This window comes from Parasteatoda tepidariorum, chromosome 9, assembly GCF_043381705.1.
Source record: "Parasteatoda tepidariorum isolate YZ-2023 chromosome 9, CAS_Ptep_4.0, whole genome shotgun sequence".
NCBI classification, from domain to species: Eukaryota; Metazoa; Arthropoda; class Arachnida; order Araneae; family Theridiidae; genus Parasteatoda; species Parasteatoda tepidariorum.
Window position 1 is genome coordinate 76929333 of NC_092212.1, and position 15591 is coordinate 76944923.

Here is a 15591-nt window from a genome sequence, read left to right on the forward strand (position 1 = left end):
ATATATATATATATACATATATATATATATATATATATATATATATGTATGTATATATATGTATGTATATATATATGGGAAAAAACCCAATCAAACTCAGCTTGACTCAGCCTGTCATCTCTTCAGTGAGTTGATAAATTGAGTTGTAAGCATGGGGGGGGGGACTAGACACTGGGAGTTCAGCGTTTTGCTGACCACCCAACTGAAATATCTGCTCGTGCACCCCAGAGCCCAAGATCAAGAGAACTGAAATGGGCTCAGTAGGCTTTGGCCCTCTATGGGCTGTCATGCCACTGAGTTTAGTTTAATAATATATTTCCAAAGGCAGGTTTAAGGCTTAGCTACACAAAGGGAAATTGTCAATTTGCAATGTATATGTATCACTACTATTTAGGAATTTGACTGTTTTTGTGAATTGCACTGCAGAATTTAATGTTTTTGCTCCTTCAAAACTCCTATTATATTTTTTTAATAAAAGTTAAAAAATGTGATGTGGGTCAAAATCAAAAGAAGAAATTAGCGTTTTTTTGTTAAGATTTTTTTCCTAGTTTAATTTTTTTAAAAATCTATTTTTAGGAGTATTAGAAATTCCAGATAGTATAAAGGGATGCAAGTGCCTTAATGCAATTGATGCTAGTGTGAATCCTTTAGGAAAGTAAGGAAGTAATTTTTTGAATAATTGTAAAATATTCCCTTTTGTATATCTTTTTTAATTATATTATTAGTACATTTTCTGTATTTTTTATGACTTTTAATTATTTAATTTTTTATTTGTTTTTGGAAATTAGTTTTTTATTGTGTTATTGCTTATGAATAAAATGTTAATAAAAATAATTTTCCTTCTGATCATTGCTGTGCCTAATTTAGTTTGATTTGATTTCACTGAAGTTTCCTTAAATGTGAAATAAAAAATATTTTTCTTCAGAAGTATTTTATTATTAAATATCATCTAGTTTTGGAAAAAAGAAATTCTTTTTAATATAACTGTTGGTGTAACTGTTTTAAAATTATAGAAATTCATTTTCTCAGATATTTGCATATAATTTTTAGTTAGTAGCGAGATAAAAATGATTGTTAATTATGAAACAAATAAGTGTTTGTATGGGCATTTTAGATTTGTAAAATTATTTTTGAAATATGCATAATACAAAAATAATTCAATTTAATTATTCTAATAATTTTTTATCTGATTGTAAGCATTTTGTTTTGTTATTACTTACTGACAAAGAAAGTTTAATATTACTTTAAAGGAAAACTTTTCTTTTGTATAAGAAGTTTAACAATCATAATGTATGATAATTTTTTTAATGTCATCTTACATAAATTTTATCATTTTTCACTGTCCTTTGAGAACAAACATTGATTGTAAAATTTGAATTATTCTTGAAGCAAGATATTGTTTTTTAAACATATTTACATTATGCATTTTTGAAATTGAAATTGGTCAATAAAATTTACAGTGAAATGAAAGAAAATAAAAAAAAACCACAGTTAGTAAAAGTTTAAAAATTTAGTTAGTAAAAATTAAGACATTTGAAAAATTATTCAAACGCAACTATTATTTTATGTTGTCTTTTTTCATTAATTGCTTTTAAAAATTTGAGTAGGATTTCATTAATTGTTATCATTATTGGATATAATTTCAGTCAAAAATATTTACCCCAATTTAATGTATTTTTTAAAATTAAAGTTTCATCAAAAACTATTATAGCACTTAAAAAAATACATTTTTTTAAAGTATGTATTTGTCACAAATTATGTTATGAACTATTTATTCATTATGCATTTTATTGAACAATATAGAAAAATGTCTTCATTTCTGTTAATATCAATATAAAATCGTATATAAAATAGTAAAATTTGTTATTTGTTTTAGACTTCCTGAAGGATTCACATTTCTTTTAAACCTTCAAGAATTATATCTTAATGATACGTTTTTGGAATACCTCCCTGCAAATTTCGGAAGGTAATGTACACAATTTTGCTTAGTATATATTTATAAAGTTTTTGAAACACATGTTACTTATTGTAAAAATTTGTATATTTATTAATAATTTTTCCTACAATTTTAAAAATTCGATTTTTTTAAAAAAATATTTTAACTTTTTCTGTTGTAATGTTTATTTTCCAACATAATTATTTGAAATATTTATTAAAAAAATTATTATAAAATAAATAATAATGATGATGATGCCCGGTGGCTGAGCGGTAGCGCTTCGCTCTGTCGTGTCACAGGTCCCTGGTTCGATCCTCAGGCCGGGCAAGGTTGACTCAGCCTTTCATCCCTTAAGTGGGTAGACAAATGAGTACCAAGCATGCTTGGGAACTAAACACTGGGGGTTCCGCGTTCGGCTGACCACCTGAGAGGAACATCTGCTCCTGCACCCCAGAGCCCAAGGTCAAGAACACTGAGATGGGCACAGTAGGCCTTGGCCCTCTAGGGCTGTCGCGCCGCTGAGTTTAGTACTTATTAATCATTTTTATAATTCTTACTTTTATATATTTGTGAACATTAACAAATAAATAAATAAAAACTTTATAATAAATTAGGTAATGGCCGAAAATGTTTTTGTTAATTTTATTTCCTTCTCATATGGCAAAATTTTGCAAAAATTGTTTTTCTAATTTTTGTATACTTATTTTTAACACAAAAGAACTTTTTTTAATAACTTAGTGACAATATTTTGAAAATTATATAAACGATTAAAACTACATTTTTTTAAAAATTGAAATATAGTTTCAATACATATGAATAATTAGATTGTTTGATAAAAATAATTTTATATCAGAGATTTTGCCTGTCTCACAAGCATACTGTTTTAACTTTAGACAATTTTTAGTTCTTTGTATATTCCAGTTATACATTTTGTCATTTTGCTGATGTTTGCAATATATCTTTTAACTGTAAATAGTTTTATATTGAATTATAGTTTTATTGTTGATGCTGTGTATAATTAAATGAACAAATGTTTTATAATTTAAAATGTTTTAAGGGTGCATTAATTTTTTGTTTTAAAATTGTAATCTCATAGGTTAGTACATTTGAAAATTTTGGAGCTAAGAGAAAACCATCTAAAACTTCTTCCAAAATCTATGGCAAGACTCATTGAGCTCAATAGATTAGATATTGGACAAAATGATTTTGCAGATTTGGTAAGAACTTGATTGTTTTTTATTATATAAATCACAATTTTTTTAAAAAGAAAAATTTATTATTTTCAAATGTTTAACAAAAGTTTTTCCAGAAAGTTGAAATTTTTTTTTTTTTCTAAACTAAGTTTTATGTTTAAAATTAGACACTTTTATTATTCGTTTTTGTTGTATTTCAATTTTAATGTATGATCAGTTATTCATCTAAATATGTATGCTTCTCTGTTGTTGAAGCTATTGATAAATTCAAGAATAATTTTTTTCTGTTTGTTCATCTGATATTTTTATAAACTTAAGAAGATTGCATCATGATTTAGCATAAATTCAAAATTTTAGTCCTTATATGTTTTTCTGGTTACGCTCAGAAATCTTTTTCATTGTGTCTTATGTATCAAATATTATTAATGGAATATTTTAATGTGTTTAAAGTTTGGTAGTGTTATAAAAAACTTACTTTGCTGAATAGAGTAGGGAAAAACTGTACATTTATAATTTTTATTTAAACTTACTTTATTTTTAAGTTCATATGATATAGTTAAATCCTCAAATCAATACCAGTCTATACCATTTTATAAAAATGACTGTTAACACAGCTTTTTACCTTTATAGGAAACAAAGATTTCCATCAACTTAATTTTTGAATAGATTACTAAATAAAATAAATTAGTGATCACTTTTCTCTGTTGAACATAGAAAAAACTAGTTTGTTTCGAAAATAAGTCTATGGATCAAATTTATAGCAGGTTAAACAAATTTTTTTAATGTATTTTGATAATCTTGCTTACGATATCTTGGTTGATCTTGCTTGGTAAGAGATATTGGTAACTCATTTGAACATTATTTTTAGCTTGCTCATATAGCCTGCGTTCTGTACTTTTAAAATTTGCACATGTTTTCTTTTTGGAACCAGCCTGTATAAAAAATATCTATTGTACAGAGCTCTGTCACTTTTTCAAAGTTCTTTGGATAATTCTCATATCAATTAAAAATAATCACCGTTAAAATGATTAATTTCATTGTATATATTGTTTTTTTTTTAATATTGTTTGGTAAGGTATGCATTGTTTAGTTTTAAATATATTCATTATAAACTGTGGTAGTTCAGGTACCTGGTATGTTAAGCAGACCAGTTACAGTGAACCAGATTGGCCCTCTGTTATGAGGAATGCGGTAATTTTTAGACTCCTATAATATANTTACAAGATAAAGGTGCATCAATTGCAATTTTAATTATTTCTAGTATCCATGAATTTAAAACCTATTCTACGTTGTGTAAGTATTTCAAAAGATGATTTTCTATTTAACGAATTTTCCATATAACGAACTTTTTTTCGGGATTTAGCGACTTCGTTAAATAGAGGTCCGACTGTATATTCATTATAAACTGTGGTAGTTCAGGTACCTGGTATGTTAAGCAGACCAGTTACAGTGAACCAGATTGGCCCTCTGTTATGAGGAATGCGGTAATTTTTAGACTCCTATAATATATCATATTTTGATTAATTTCAATAAAATTTTTAAGAAAAATATGCTTCATAATTAGTTTTGTTATAATTACTTCCTCCCCCAATTTTTTGTCTACGTAACAGTAAAAAATTTTAACATTAAGGTTACTCTATTGCATATTATATATCTCTCAATTCTTTCACCATAACTTCATATTTTTTTCCTTTACTGACTTAACTACTTCATTGTTTGCATTGTTTTCTCATTTAGTTATCACTATAAATAGCAGATTAATTCTTACTGTTGGTTAACAACTGCAGTTAGTTTATTATGAATATTTGCTTATTGAATAGGATAAAGTATGCAGTTTTACTGTTTTAACACTCTCAAGAAAATATAATAAGTTTTATTTTAATTAATTGTAAATAGGATAAATAATATATTTTTCTCTGCTTTTCAGCCTGAAGTTATTGGAAATTTACCAAGATTGGTTGAGCTATGGTGTGATAGTAATAATTTAAATTGTCTTCCACCAGTAAGTGTAAATCCTATTAGTTTTCTTTTTTTTTAAAAAAAAATACCTTTTCTTTTGTACATTCTTAAGTAATTTATTGCTTGCAAATGGAATTAAATATCCTTGAGCGAACATGTAAGTTTTAAAGAATATAATCTAATTAAGAAATTGATGAAATTTGATGACATTTTTAAATAAAGATGTATGTCATGCAAAAATATCTTTAAAAGTATACACACATGATCCCGTGCTTAAACTTAACGAAGTAAACCATCTCTCAGGTAGAGTTAGGCTAATATGGACTTAATTTAAGTACCTTTAAATTTAAAAAAAAAACTATTAATTATTCTATCTTAATTTTATCGGCATCACGAGAGCCTCATTAGTAATCCTCCCTTTTTTAAATACATCATTGAAAAGTTCATAATAAATGTAGCTTTTATTTCAGTTATATTTTTTTATAGAAAATAAAAAAAACTTTTCTATTTTAGATATTTCCTTATTTACCATCATGCTTTAACTTTTACATTTTTTTTTTCAGTTTTTGGGAGGTCTAAAAAAATTAGCCTATTTAGATGCAAGTAAAAATAAAATATATGAAATAGCAGATGAAATTGAAGGCTGCATTAGTCTTTGTGACCTGACATTGTCATCTAATCGAATCAAAGTACTTCCTGAAGGCATAGGTATGATACTATTATATAAATCTTTTTTTTTCCTTTTTTTTAATTTTATTTGTCTGAATAATTTAAGCTACAACAATTGCCCTTTAATTTTGAGTTTAATTTAGTGTTATTTGTTTTTTATCTAAATAAGACATATAATACAACTTTAATATAATGAGCCTTTACATTCATTACTTAATAATAAATTACTTTTTTTAATTTTGATGACTTTTATTGATCTATTTGGAATACAACGACTTCATGTATTATTTAAAAAAAATCTTAATAATGTGTTTATGCATGTTATTAATTTAAATGAATGTTAAATTTTCTGACTTGAAATTGTTTTCCCCAGCTAATTTAAGGCGACTGACAGTTTTACGAGTAGATGAAAATCGCATTATTTCAATACCTCAAAACATTGGAAAGTAAGTCCATTTGTTTTTAGAAATCTTAGTAAATAAAGGATAAATTTAATTTCTTTATTAATAAAGTTATTGTGTTTATTTTATGTGCTATATGTTATTTATTAATGCTGCATAGATCTTTATACCTTTTTGTATTAAATAAATTGTTTGAGTTGGTACAATCTTTTACGACGGAAGTTTTTTACTTATAATTTAAGAGAAGTTTATTTGCGGCGGGCTAAAATTTATTTTAAAATGTTTTACATTGCTAATATTCTAGCTAAATAGTTTAAAATTGTGTAACATGTACTATTTGGAGCAAAAATTTAGAACAAATTACTTAAAAGGTTTAGCTTTAAAGTCTAACATTTTAAATAATATGATGATTTTATTAAAATTCTGTTTGAAAGTTTTGCACTATGCTATACCAAGTTAATATTTTCCGCATGGATCTTTGAGATTCTATTTACTATCCACTAAAATCTATTCTCCTTTCCTTTTTTTTTTGTTTCAGTTATATATCTTGAATTTGTAGCATAGTATCTGCCATTGCTTTTAAAATTTTTATTAAAAATGTAATTGTTTGTTTGATAGTATTAGATGATCCAATGTCATGAAATTAAACTTATCAATATTTAAAATTATTTAGTCAATGTTATTCAAAATAATTTTGGGGCAATTTGTTTCAAAATTTAACTGAATTAAACCTTGAATTTTAGTTTATGAAATAATTTGTGTTAATGTGTACCAATTTTTTCAAAAAATTTATGATTTTTTTGAAAATTATAATATTTAAAATTGAAAGAAAGAATTTTGCTATTTCATTATGACTGAAATTGTTTTTAATAATGATAAAAACTTAATTTTGTAACGCAAGCTTCTGTTTCAATTTAGCTTTTTAAGTTTGTTTCTTTCTAAGTTTGTTTATTTTTTTTATGAGAGTATAAAAATCTGAGAAATAATTATAATTTTTGTTTAACTGCATTTACCCCTTTTTAAATTCTGAATATTTTGCAAGATTATATACACACATATATGTATATATATAAAAGTTTGGAGAAATTATTAATATTAATAATTTTTCCCAACTTAAGTAATTAAATTCTATATAAAATCATTGGGTTAATTGTATGTTATTGTAAATAAATTCACTAAACACCTCTTTGTTTCTTTGTTAATTTATATAGTTTTTACCATGTGCAAATCCTTTTCGTTCGAATCTTTGGCTAAAAATATGTGTAAAACAGGCAATTCATGTTTCTTTCTTTCTCTCTCTCTCTCTCCCTTTTTTTTTCTTCTTAAATCAAAGTTAATTTTCTAAAATCATTAAAATTGTTTAATTAAATATCAACCTTGTTAATTATAAACTTCTTTAAAGTATATAGTATAATATCTTACACACATCCATTTTCGGGGCCGATCCTTAGTATTTAACAAATCAAACGTGCTTCAGCACTGCAGTAAGAAAGCACTATAAAACAAAATCGATGTATTTACTCTTTTACCTCAATTTGCGCTTCTGTTTTCATAGTTTATAATCTAGTAATTTTATTGCGAAAATATTTTAAATCATTCTTCAAAATTTTCTCTTTCATGTAAGTTTATTTTAATTCGTTACTCGCTTATAGATTTTATTTTATGTTTTGTTTTTTCTTTATATTTTATTTTCTGTTTTTAATGTGATATTTATTACTTAATGTGTTCAATTCAATTTTGTTTCAAAAAAGTTTTTTGAGTGCTCCTCACACTATTGTATTGATATATTTTGCTTTGGCTGTATTGATACTATATTAGAAAGCACTCCTTTTTGCAGTTATAATTGTGGGAGCTGATGAAGAGATTATATCTTTTCTCTTTCCCCCAAATTTGTATAAAATTTTATAAATTTTTTTCAAATTTTTATTTTTTCATTATTCTGTAATTTTCCCCATCTTTTCTCTACATTTTCCTCTACATATTGTATGTATATATATATTTTATTTTCTTCTTTTTTTATATATATATATAAAATATTCACATATTTATACTCTATTTTCAGTCAGTCTCTTGTATTCTAAAATCTACTTTCTTTAATTATCTGTTGTTATCAATAGGAGTTAAAGTTTCGGTAATAACTTGTTTCTCTTCTTTTACAGCTTGTGCAATTTGGAAGAGCTAGTCTTGAGTTCAAATAATCTAAAAAGTTTACCTCCTAGTCTTGGATTACTTCGAAGCTTAAGAACTTTGATTGCTGATGATAATTTATTAGAGGAGCTTCCATCTGAAGTAATTAAAACATTCAATTTTTAATTTAACATTTGGCAAATCCAATTAAAACAAAGCTGCATTGAGAAGAAACTGTTGTATATATAAATTCATGTTCCATTCAAGCTATTTTTGCAATATTTGTAAATGTTTTTCTTTTCTAGATTGGCAGCTGTCTTAAACTCACTATTTTGTCTCTTCGAGATAATAAGTTAGTTCATATTCCTGATGAGCTTGGGCATATTACTGCATTAAAAGTTATCAACTTGAGCGGTAACCTTTTACAGTACTTGCCATTTAGTATAGCAAAGTTGCCAAATCTACAAGCACTGTGGCTTTCTGAAAATCAGGTATTTATTTCCAAGAGAAATGTTATTTGTAGTACTTAAGCAAGGTCCCCCAAGGTCCAATCAAAATTTTATTATAATGTTTGTTTTTAATTATTATTAGTATTGTTTATTTCTTTATTTTTTTAAAGAAAGTTGCAGAAAATTCTTTTTTATCTGAATACAAAGCTACTATTTTGAAAAAAAGAGTCTTCAGAAACTCTACAAAATATAAAAATAATACTTTTTATTCTTTGAGGAAGGAGTCTTGCTATTAATATTAAAATTATCCTGGAGCTGGTAAAATCTGTGTCCAGCCTTGAATCTGAATATGGTTTTTTTCTGTTCTTTAAATTTTGGGCTGGGATAGCCTGGTTGGTAGGGCACTGGGCCCATGTCCAAGAGGTTGTGGGTTCGATACCCGCAGGCCAAAGACTTCCTGTGTAGTAAATGGTGACTGATGTACGTGAAATCTGTCGATTTACAAAGTCCTCTATGTTCCCGTAACAAATCATACCTCTGGGGGTACTGATTCAGGAGTTTCCTTGTCTTCTGAAATGGTTCAAAATTACAAGACTGTTGAGTATTAGTAGTCATAAACTGAAAGCAATTGGGTCGGCTGTTCAACGATGGATATAAAAAATAAAATACATTAAATTTGTTTTGCATTTTTATTAAAATGTTTATCAAAAATATGGTGTGCAATTATCTGTATTCAAATCTTCTTTAAGTAAAAATCTCCCATAACAGATAATTATTGGTCATGGAGGTTAAAGCTCCAAAATTTTGAGATGAACTACATGATGGCTGAAATGTGGTCTGCATTGTAACCAGTTGCCTTAATTTTTTTTTTATTCAAAAATTTTTATAGCATTTTCTGCCCCTCCCCCAAATTTTTTTGGTAATTCAGAATTAATTTCTTGTCTTTGATATATTACTTTCTGCAAAAAAGTTTTTTGGTCTCTGATTATAGTTTTCCTATTTTATTTAAAGTAAATACTATCAATAAAGAGAACTCTAAAAATCACAAAATACAGAAAATTTGTTTCAAGAAAATGTTATGGAAACTTATAGTCTATTTTGTATGAATTGTTATGGATTTCAGTATCAATTGTTATCTTGTAACAATTTCTATAGCGTTAAAGCTCAAAAATTTTGAGATTAACTTCATGATGGTGGAAATGTGGTCTGCATTATGACCAGTTGCCTATTATTTTTTTATTCAATGTTTTTCGTTAGAATTTTTCTTCCCGACCCCCAAATTTTTATAGTAATACAGAATTAATTTCTTTGAATGCTTACTTTGTGCAAAAAATATTTTTGGTCACTGATTATAGTTTTCTTAATTTTATTTAAAGTAAACACTATCAATAAAGAGAACTGTATACGTCATAAAAAAATACAGAAAATTTGTTTCAAGAAAATGTTATGAAAACTGATAGTCTGTTTCGTGTGAATTTTTATGGATTTCAGTACTTTATGTTGTAATGATTTCTATAGTGTTAACCCCTTATTTATAAGCTTGTGTGAAGTTATAAGTGAGAAAATCAAAAATTATGTAATGACATTTGTTAATTTTATCTTATTTGCAAGTTATCCTTTATGGTACAGTAGGGAACCGATTATCCGGAACGATCAGGACCTTCGTCATTCCGGATAACTGATTTTTCCGGTTTTCTGAATCGCTACAAAAAAACGTTTTTTCTATTGTAAAACCCAACTAAAAAAAAAATTGGAAATAATCTTAAACAGAAAAAAAAAAACGATGAAGTAATACACTAATGATTATTTCCAAAATGATGGTAAAGTAAACATCTTTCAAGAAAGAATGAAAAATCCTAAAATTTTATAAGGAAAAAAAAAATTTTAAAAATGGCGGAAAAATTTATTGAATTTTGTTCCGGTTTTTGGGTTTTCCGGTTTTCTGATTTCCGGATAACGGGTTCTGTACTGTATATTATTTGTTAGTATAAATTGTGTTTATATTTTCAGAATAAACCTTTGATCCCCCTTCAATCTGATACTGATAGAGCAAGTGGTATAAAAGTTTTAACATGTTTCATGCTGCCACAAGTACCTTTAGATGAAGGTCAGTACACATTTATAATTATATGGTAGAAAATGCATATTCTTAATAGATTTTTAGCAGTATATTACCCATGCATTTCACTTTTGCAACTTTTTACCATTTACTAAATGGAGCATTTTTAACACTTTGCCACTTTTTAAGATGTTTGGGTTTTTTATTTAACTTTACTTTATTAAATAACCTTTTTTTAAATTTAATTAAAAGTAATTTATTTAAACCTAACTAGTCTTAAACAAATGTTGGTCACTTTCAAGAGTTTTATTATATTTCTTTCAGTTTTTTCTTCTTATTTTTTTTACTTATATTAATCAAGTGGCAGTTTTTAACCCAACCCAGATGTGACATTTTCTCTGAAAATTATTCCCTAACTACTCATTACTTTTTCAGTGGATGTATATTTTTTCGATGAGTTTGATATTTCTTTAAAAGTTGCTTATTTTTGCTATTATTGTAGAAGTCATTGATGTACCTGATGTTGAGGTTGGAGTCAAAGACCCAGAGAAGGGTAGACCAATAATAAAATTTGCTTTTGATGCTGAAAAAGACCAACCAGTAAGAAATGTTATTTTCATTAAAGTAGTTAAGCACTTAGTAACCAGTTATGTGATTTTTCTGCTAATATACAAATTCCGTGAATTAATAATTTACATTCCGACAAAATTTTCTCGGAGATCCGCTAATCAAAAATTTAAATTTAGTTGCTTACGCAAAATCTAGTTAACAAGACATTTATACTACCCTTACCTTTGACATAGAAATTTCGAAGCCGAATTGCGCATATCAACGTGCTTGATACCATCATTAATTGTTGTTTCAATCTCCTTTTTTTTTTCAGTTAATGCAATTGATTTTTTTCATTGTTTTTAAAATTATGATGTTATTATGACACGCAAAGTTCAATTCCTCTATTAGTCATTTTTAATGCGAACAATACCACAGTTTTTTCGATCAAACTTTTCGCATTTGCTACAGATATCCGTTTTATAAATCCCAATTATATTATTTCAATGTTATTAAAAAACTAGAAATTCTTGTTGCACATTTGTGTTATTACTTTTTTATGTGCTGTATTTTTTTCTCTAAATCCATGCGTTATTTCGATCGAAGTTTTTTTCTTGACAGTTATAGCTGTTGATTTTCATGTAATTGTTTTAAAATCTCAATATTATTATTGTACGGTAGATTTAAATAGCGCACCAGAATATTCACTATTTGGCGCAATAATTTTAAAATTTTTGCAGTCCATTTTTCGGCTGTTATTGCTACTGATTTCCACATATTTTTTAAAATCTGACATTTTCAATGTGATATTATTTATTACAACACGTGGATCTTGAACATACTTTTAATTAACCACTTCTTGACGCTTCAGATGGTGAGATTTCATCGTAAATACCCATGGTTTTAACATCAATCTTTTTTTCAGTTATTGCCAGAAATTTTACTAATTTTAATTTTTTTAATATTAAAATTATATATTCTTATATATATTCTTATATATATTATTATATATATTCTTTTATTCAAGTGAAAAAAATTATTAAATTAAAAAAATTTTGTTTCACTCTTTAAAAGTTCATAAATGTAACTTTTGTGTGCAAAAATGAGTTTCCTATCTATCTTATATGTATAGAAAAAAAAAATTTTAATAAAATTTCAGATAATTTTTTCTTCTAGTAATCACATTTATGATTAACTAATTTCTAAAACATTAGTATAGCTTTTCATTGAGTTAATTGTTGCGATTTTCAACATTAGTGTATTTTAGAAATTCAAATTAAATTTTGAACTTACTTTCTTAAAATAAATTTTTTTAAAAAAAAAGCGTTTAAATGCAAGAAAAGAAACTGTCTGTGTGAAATACAATAATCTCGGTAACAATGGTTTTTCATTCATAATTCATGAATCCCTATTTCTTAAGTATCCATGTAAGAGGAGTTAGTTGAATAAGTTATAATAAAATGCTTTATAACTGAAAAATATTTTTAATAACAGTAGCGAAGAATGATGTTAAAGTTACAGTGAGTGAATTGAATCTGAATATTTATAAATAATACATAACTGTGCATAGCGCCATCTGTGAGAAATATTATTAATTATAAACAGCTTGAAACCGCTATTACTAAAAAGTTGATATTATACATTGTAAATGATCATTTTATGATTTGAATAAAGTTAGATATTATAACGTTAAATATCCAAAATTTGAAGTGTTTACAAATTTTCATGTGAGAGTGGTCTGTGGTAAGTAAAATGCAGAAATTTCTGTTAAATTTTAAAAGTACAGTAAGACCTCGATTATCCGAGTTAATTGGGACCGCTAGTAACCCCGGATATCGGTAATCTCGGTTAATAGGAACCATGTATAAAAACCTTCCGTGCTAGCGAATTTAACTACTTTTAAAGTAAAAAACAATAGAACGTTTTTTAAATGATAAAAATAAACATATATGAACTTATGTTTCACAGTTAAGAAGACTTAAAAAGGAAATCAACTCTAGTAGTAAATTTTGAAAAGTAAAATGGATTTTTTTTTTAACTATACTTAGTTAAATATCGAAAGACGCATTTTCAAAAATAACACAAATCTCAAGAAAATATTGTATTTTTAAAATTTACATGATTAAACTTACAAGTCACATGACCACTGTTAACAAAGCATTCATGGATGTTTTCTTCTCAGGGTGTAATATTTCATGGAAGTTGAGTGCTTTTGTGGGGAATAAGTGCCTGTAACACGGACAACGAACTTATATGTGTATAATTTCTTGCAAGCTCATTTTGGAGAGGAGAAAAAAAAATTTAGACTTCGTTATTGCCTCGGTTAACAGAAACCTCGGTTAATCGAAGCTCGGTTAATCGAGGTTCTACTGTAATAGTAAATAATTTAATATCATTTTTAGGTAAATATATGCTATATGCTTTTAAAGTACCAAATATTCTTTATTTTGACTCGATTGTTATAATCGAATTTTAATGTTTCTTCCCATAAGTTTATGAGTCTCCATAATTGTTCCATGGTTTGTAGTTCTTGTGTAGTAAAATCTCTAATCATTAGCTTGTGAACTTTAATGATATGCTGTATTAATTCCAGCTAATGCAGCTGAATTAAATTTAGAATTTAAGCTTTAACACAGGTTGTTTGTTTTTGAAAGAAAAAGATCTATTAAAATTTCAATTAAAGCTAGCTTTATGGCACAAATAGATATAAGTATTATTTACTCACAGACATTTGCATTTTTCAAATAAATAATTAATAAAAGTTGATAATGCATTTTTATAGTTGATGCTCTCAGCATTGATGTTTTTAAATTTTATACAATAGTTTTTATTTCATAACATACCTTTGAACATTTGTCTAATATCTATTCTATTCTATTTTGAATATTTATCTAGTATCTATTCTATTTTGAATATTTGTCTAATATCTAATTCTATCTAATATCTATTTTGTTCCCATATATTTAATATTAATTGTTTTTATATTCTGTTTTGATTTCTAGAGTAGATTAGTTCGTGCACCCACACCTTATCCTAAAGAACTTAAGGCTCATGCTCGTCATGCAAGAAATTTTGCTCTGAAAAAGCACGGGTCGAAAGATTCTGAAGGAAATGATGTAGCCAATGAAGCAGCTCCGGTAATTTGAAATTTATTGCATTCAAATAATAATATACGTGACTTTTAATATCGTTCTGTTTTAATAGGTTAATTTATTCATTTGAATTTATCTTTTTTAATTTTATTTTATTTTGTTCCAAAAAGCTTAAGTCTGATAGATTTTATTGTTTTCTACTGATATGGCTATTAAACTCATTATTATTTTATTTATTTATTATTATAGTTTGAAACTTTATAAGCTGTCTGTCAAGGATCTTTAATAGCTTTTGCAAATTTTGTTAAGCTTATTTTTTTTTTGTGAAAAAATTTAATGTTTGTGATTTTACCTGACATTTTCATTCATTTAATTTTTCTGTTGAAATTTATTACTTTGATATCTTTTTTCTGTATTAAACTTTAATTGTCAAAATTTTTTTATGTTGATAAAATATGTTAATTGCATGTTATCTGTCAACTTACACACTTTTTTGTGAATCACTTTCTTTTCAACTTTTATTACAGCTAATTAATCATTATCACGCAATATACAATAAAAAATAATCCGATTTTTGGAAAAAGTTTCATGTAACTATCTTTTTTTAAAAAAATACATAAAACTATGTTTTGTACATAGAAATAAATGCATCGTTGTTTGTTCATTGAGGGGTATATTAATTTTAGGTAGTTGACGAGAATGAAGGCTTGCATGCTACTGGGGCCACACCTGATATTATGATTTTACCCACGACAGTATCAAATGAGTCAAATACTCCAGGCGTTAAAGAAGCTGTTGTTGCAAGACCAAAATCACCTCTAACTTCACCTTCCAAGCATGAAAGGCATTACATTCCAAATGTTAAGGTAAAAACTATTTACAAGACATGTTTTAAAATAATTTATTTTAGTGCTAAAAATAATGTAATCAAATGTAATAGCAATGATAATCAAATAAAAATAGAAGTAATCAAAAATAATAATAATCAAATTGTAACCCACTTCTCATTTTTATGCTTGTACTATTTTTTTTAAGTAGTAATAACAGTAAATCATTTTTAAATCAATTTATCATCATCAAAATTAAGTAGTAATAACATTAAATCATAAATACTTAATCAAAATCATGAAAATATTTAGCTAAACATGTTAGTTTTG

The 15591-nt window shown here is 26.1% G+C and overlaps 2 protein-coding genes across 2 annotated transcripts in view; both read left to right on the top strand.

The window, feature by feature from the left end:
* Nucleotides 1-15591, top strand: part of LOC107440675 (NADH dehydrogenase (ubiquinone) B15 subunit) — a 123070-nt gene that overhangs the window by 30480 nt on the left and 76999 nt on the right. The window lies entirely within an intron of this gene.
* The window catches only part of LOC107440676 (uncharacterized), a 60422-nt gene that overhangs the window by 29041 nt on the left and 15790 nt on the right, over nucleotides 1-15591 (top strand). The window contains exons 4-15 of the mRNA XM_043053289.2: nucleotides 577-655; nucleotides 1877-1966; nucleotides 3033-3153; nucleotides 5057-5131; nucleotides 5652-5796; nucleotides 6131-6203; nucleotides 8318-8447; nucleotides 8591-8776; nucleotides 10745-10841; nucleotides 11296-11393; nucleotides 14345-14479; nucleotides 15121-15300. Coding sequence (XP_042909223.1) covers nucleotides 577-655; nucleotides 1877-1966; nucleotides 3033-3153; nucleotides 5057-5131; nucleotides 5652-5796; nucleotides 6131-6203; nucleotides 8318-8447; nucleotides 8591-8776; nucleotides 10745-10841; nucleotides 11296-11393; nucleotides 14345-14479; nucleotides 15121-15300 — 1409 coding nt within the window. The remainder of the gene's footprint in view (nucleotides 1-576; nucleotides 656-1876; nucleotides 1967-3032; nucleotides 3154-5056; nucleotides 5132-5651; nucleotides 5797-6130; nucleotides 6204-8317; nucleotides 8448-8590; nucleotides 8777-10744; nucleotides 10842-11295; nucleotides 11394-14344; nucleotides 14480-15120; nucleotides 15301-15591) is intronic.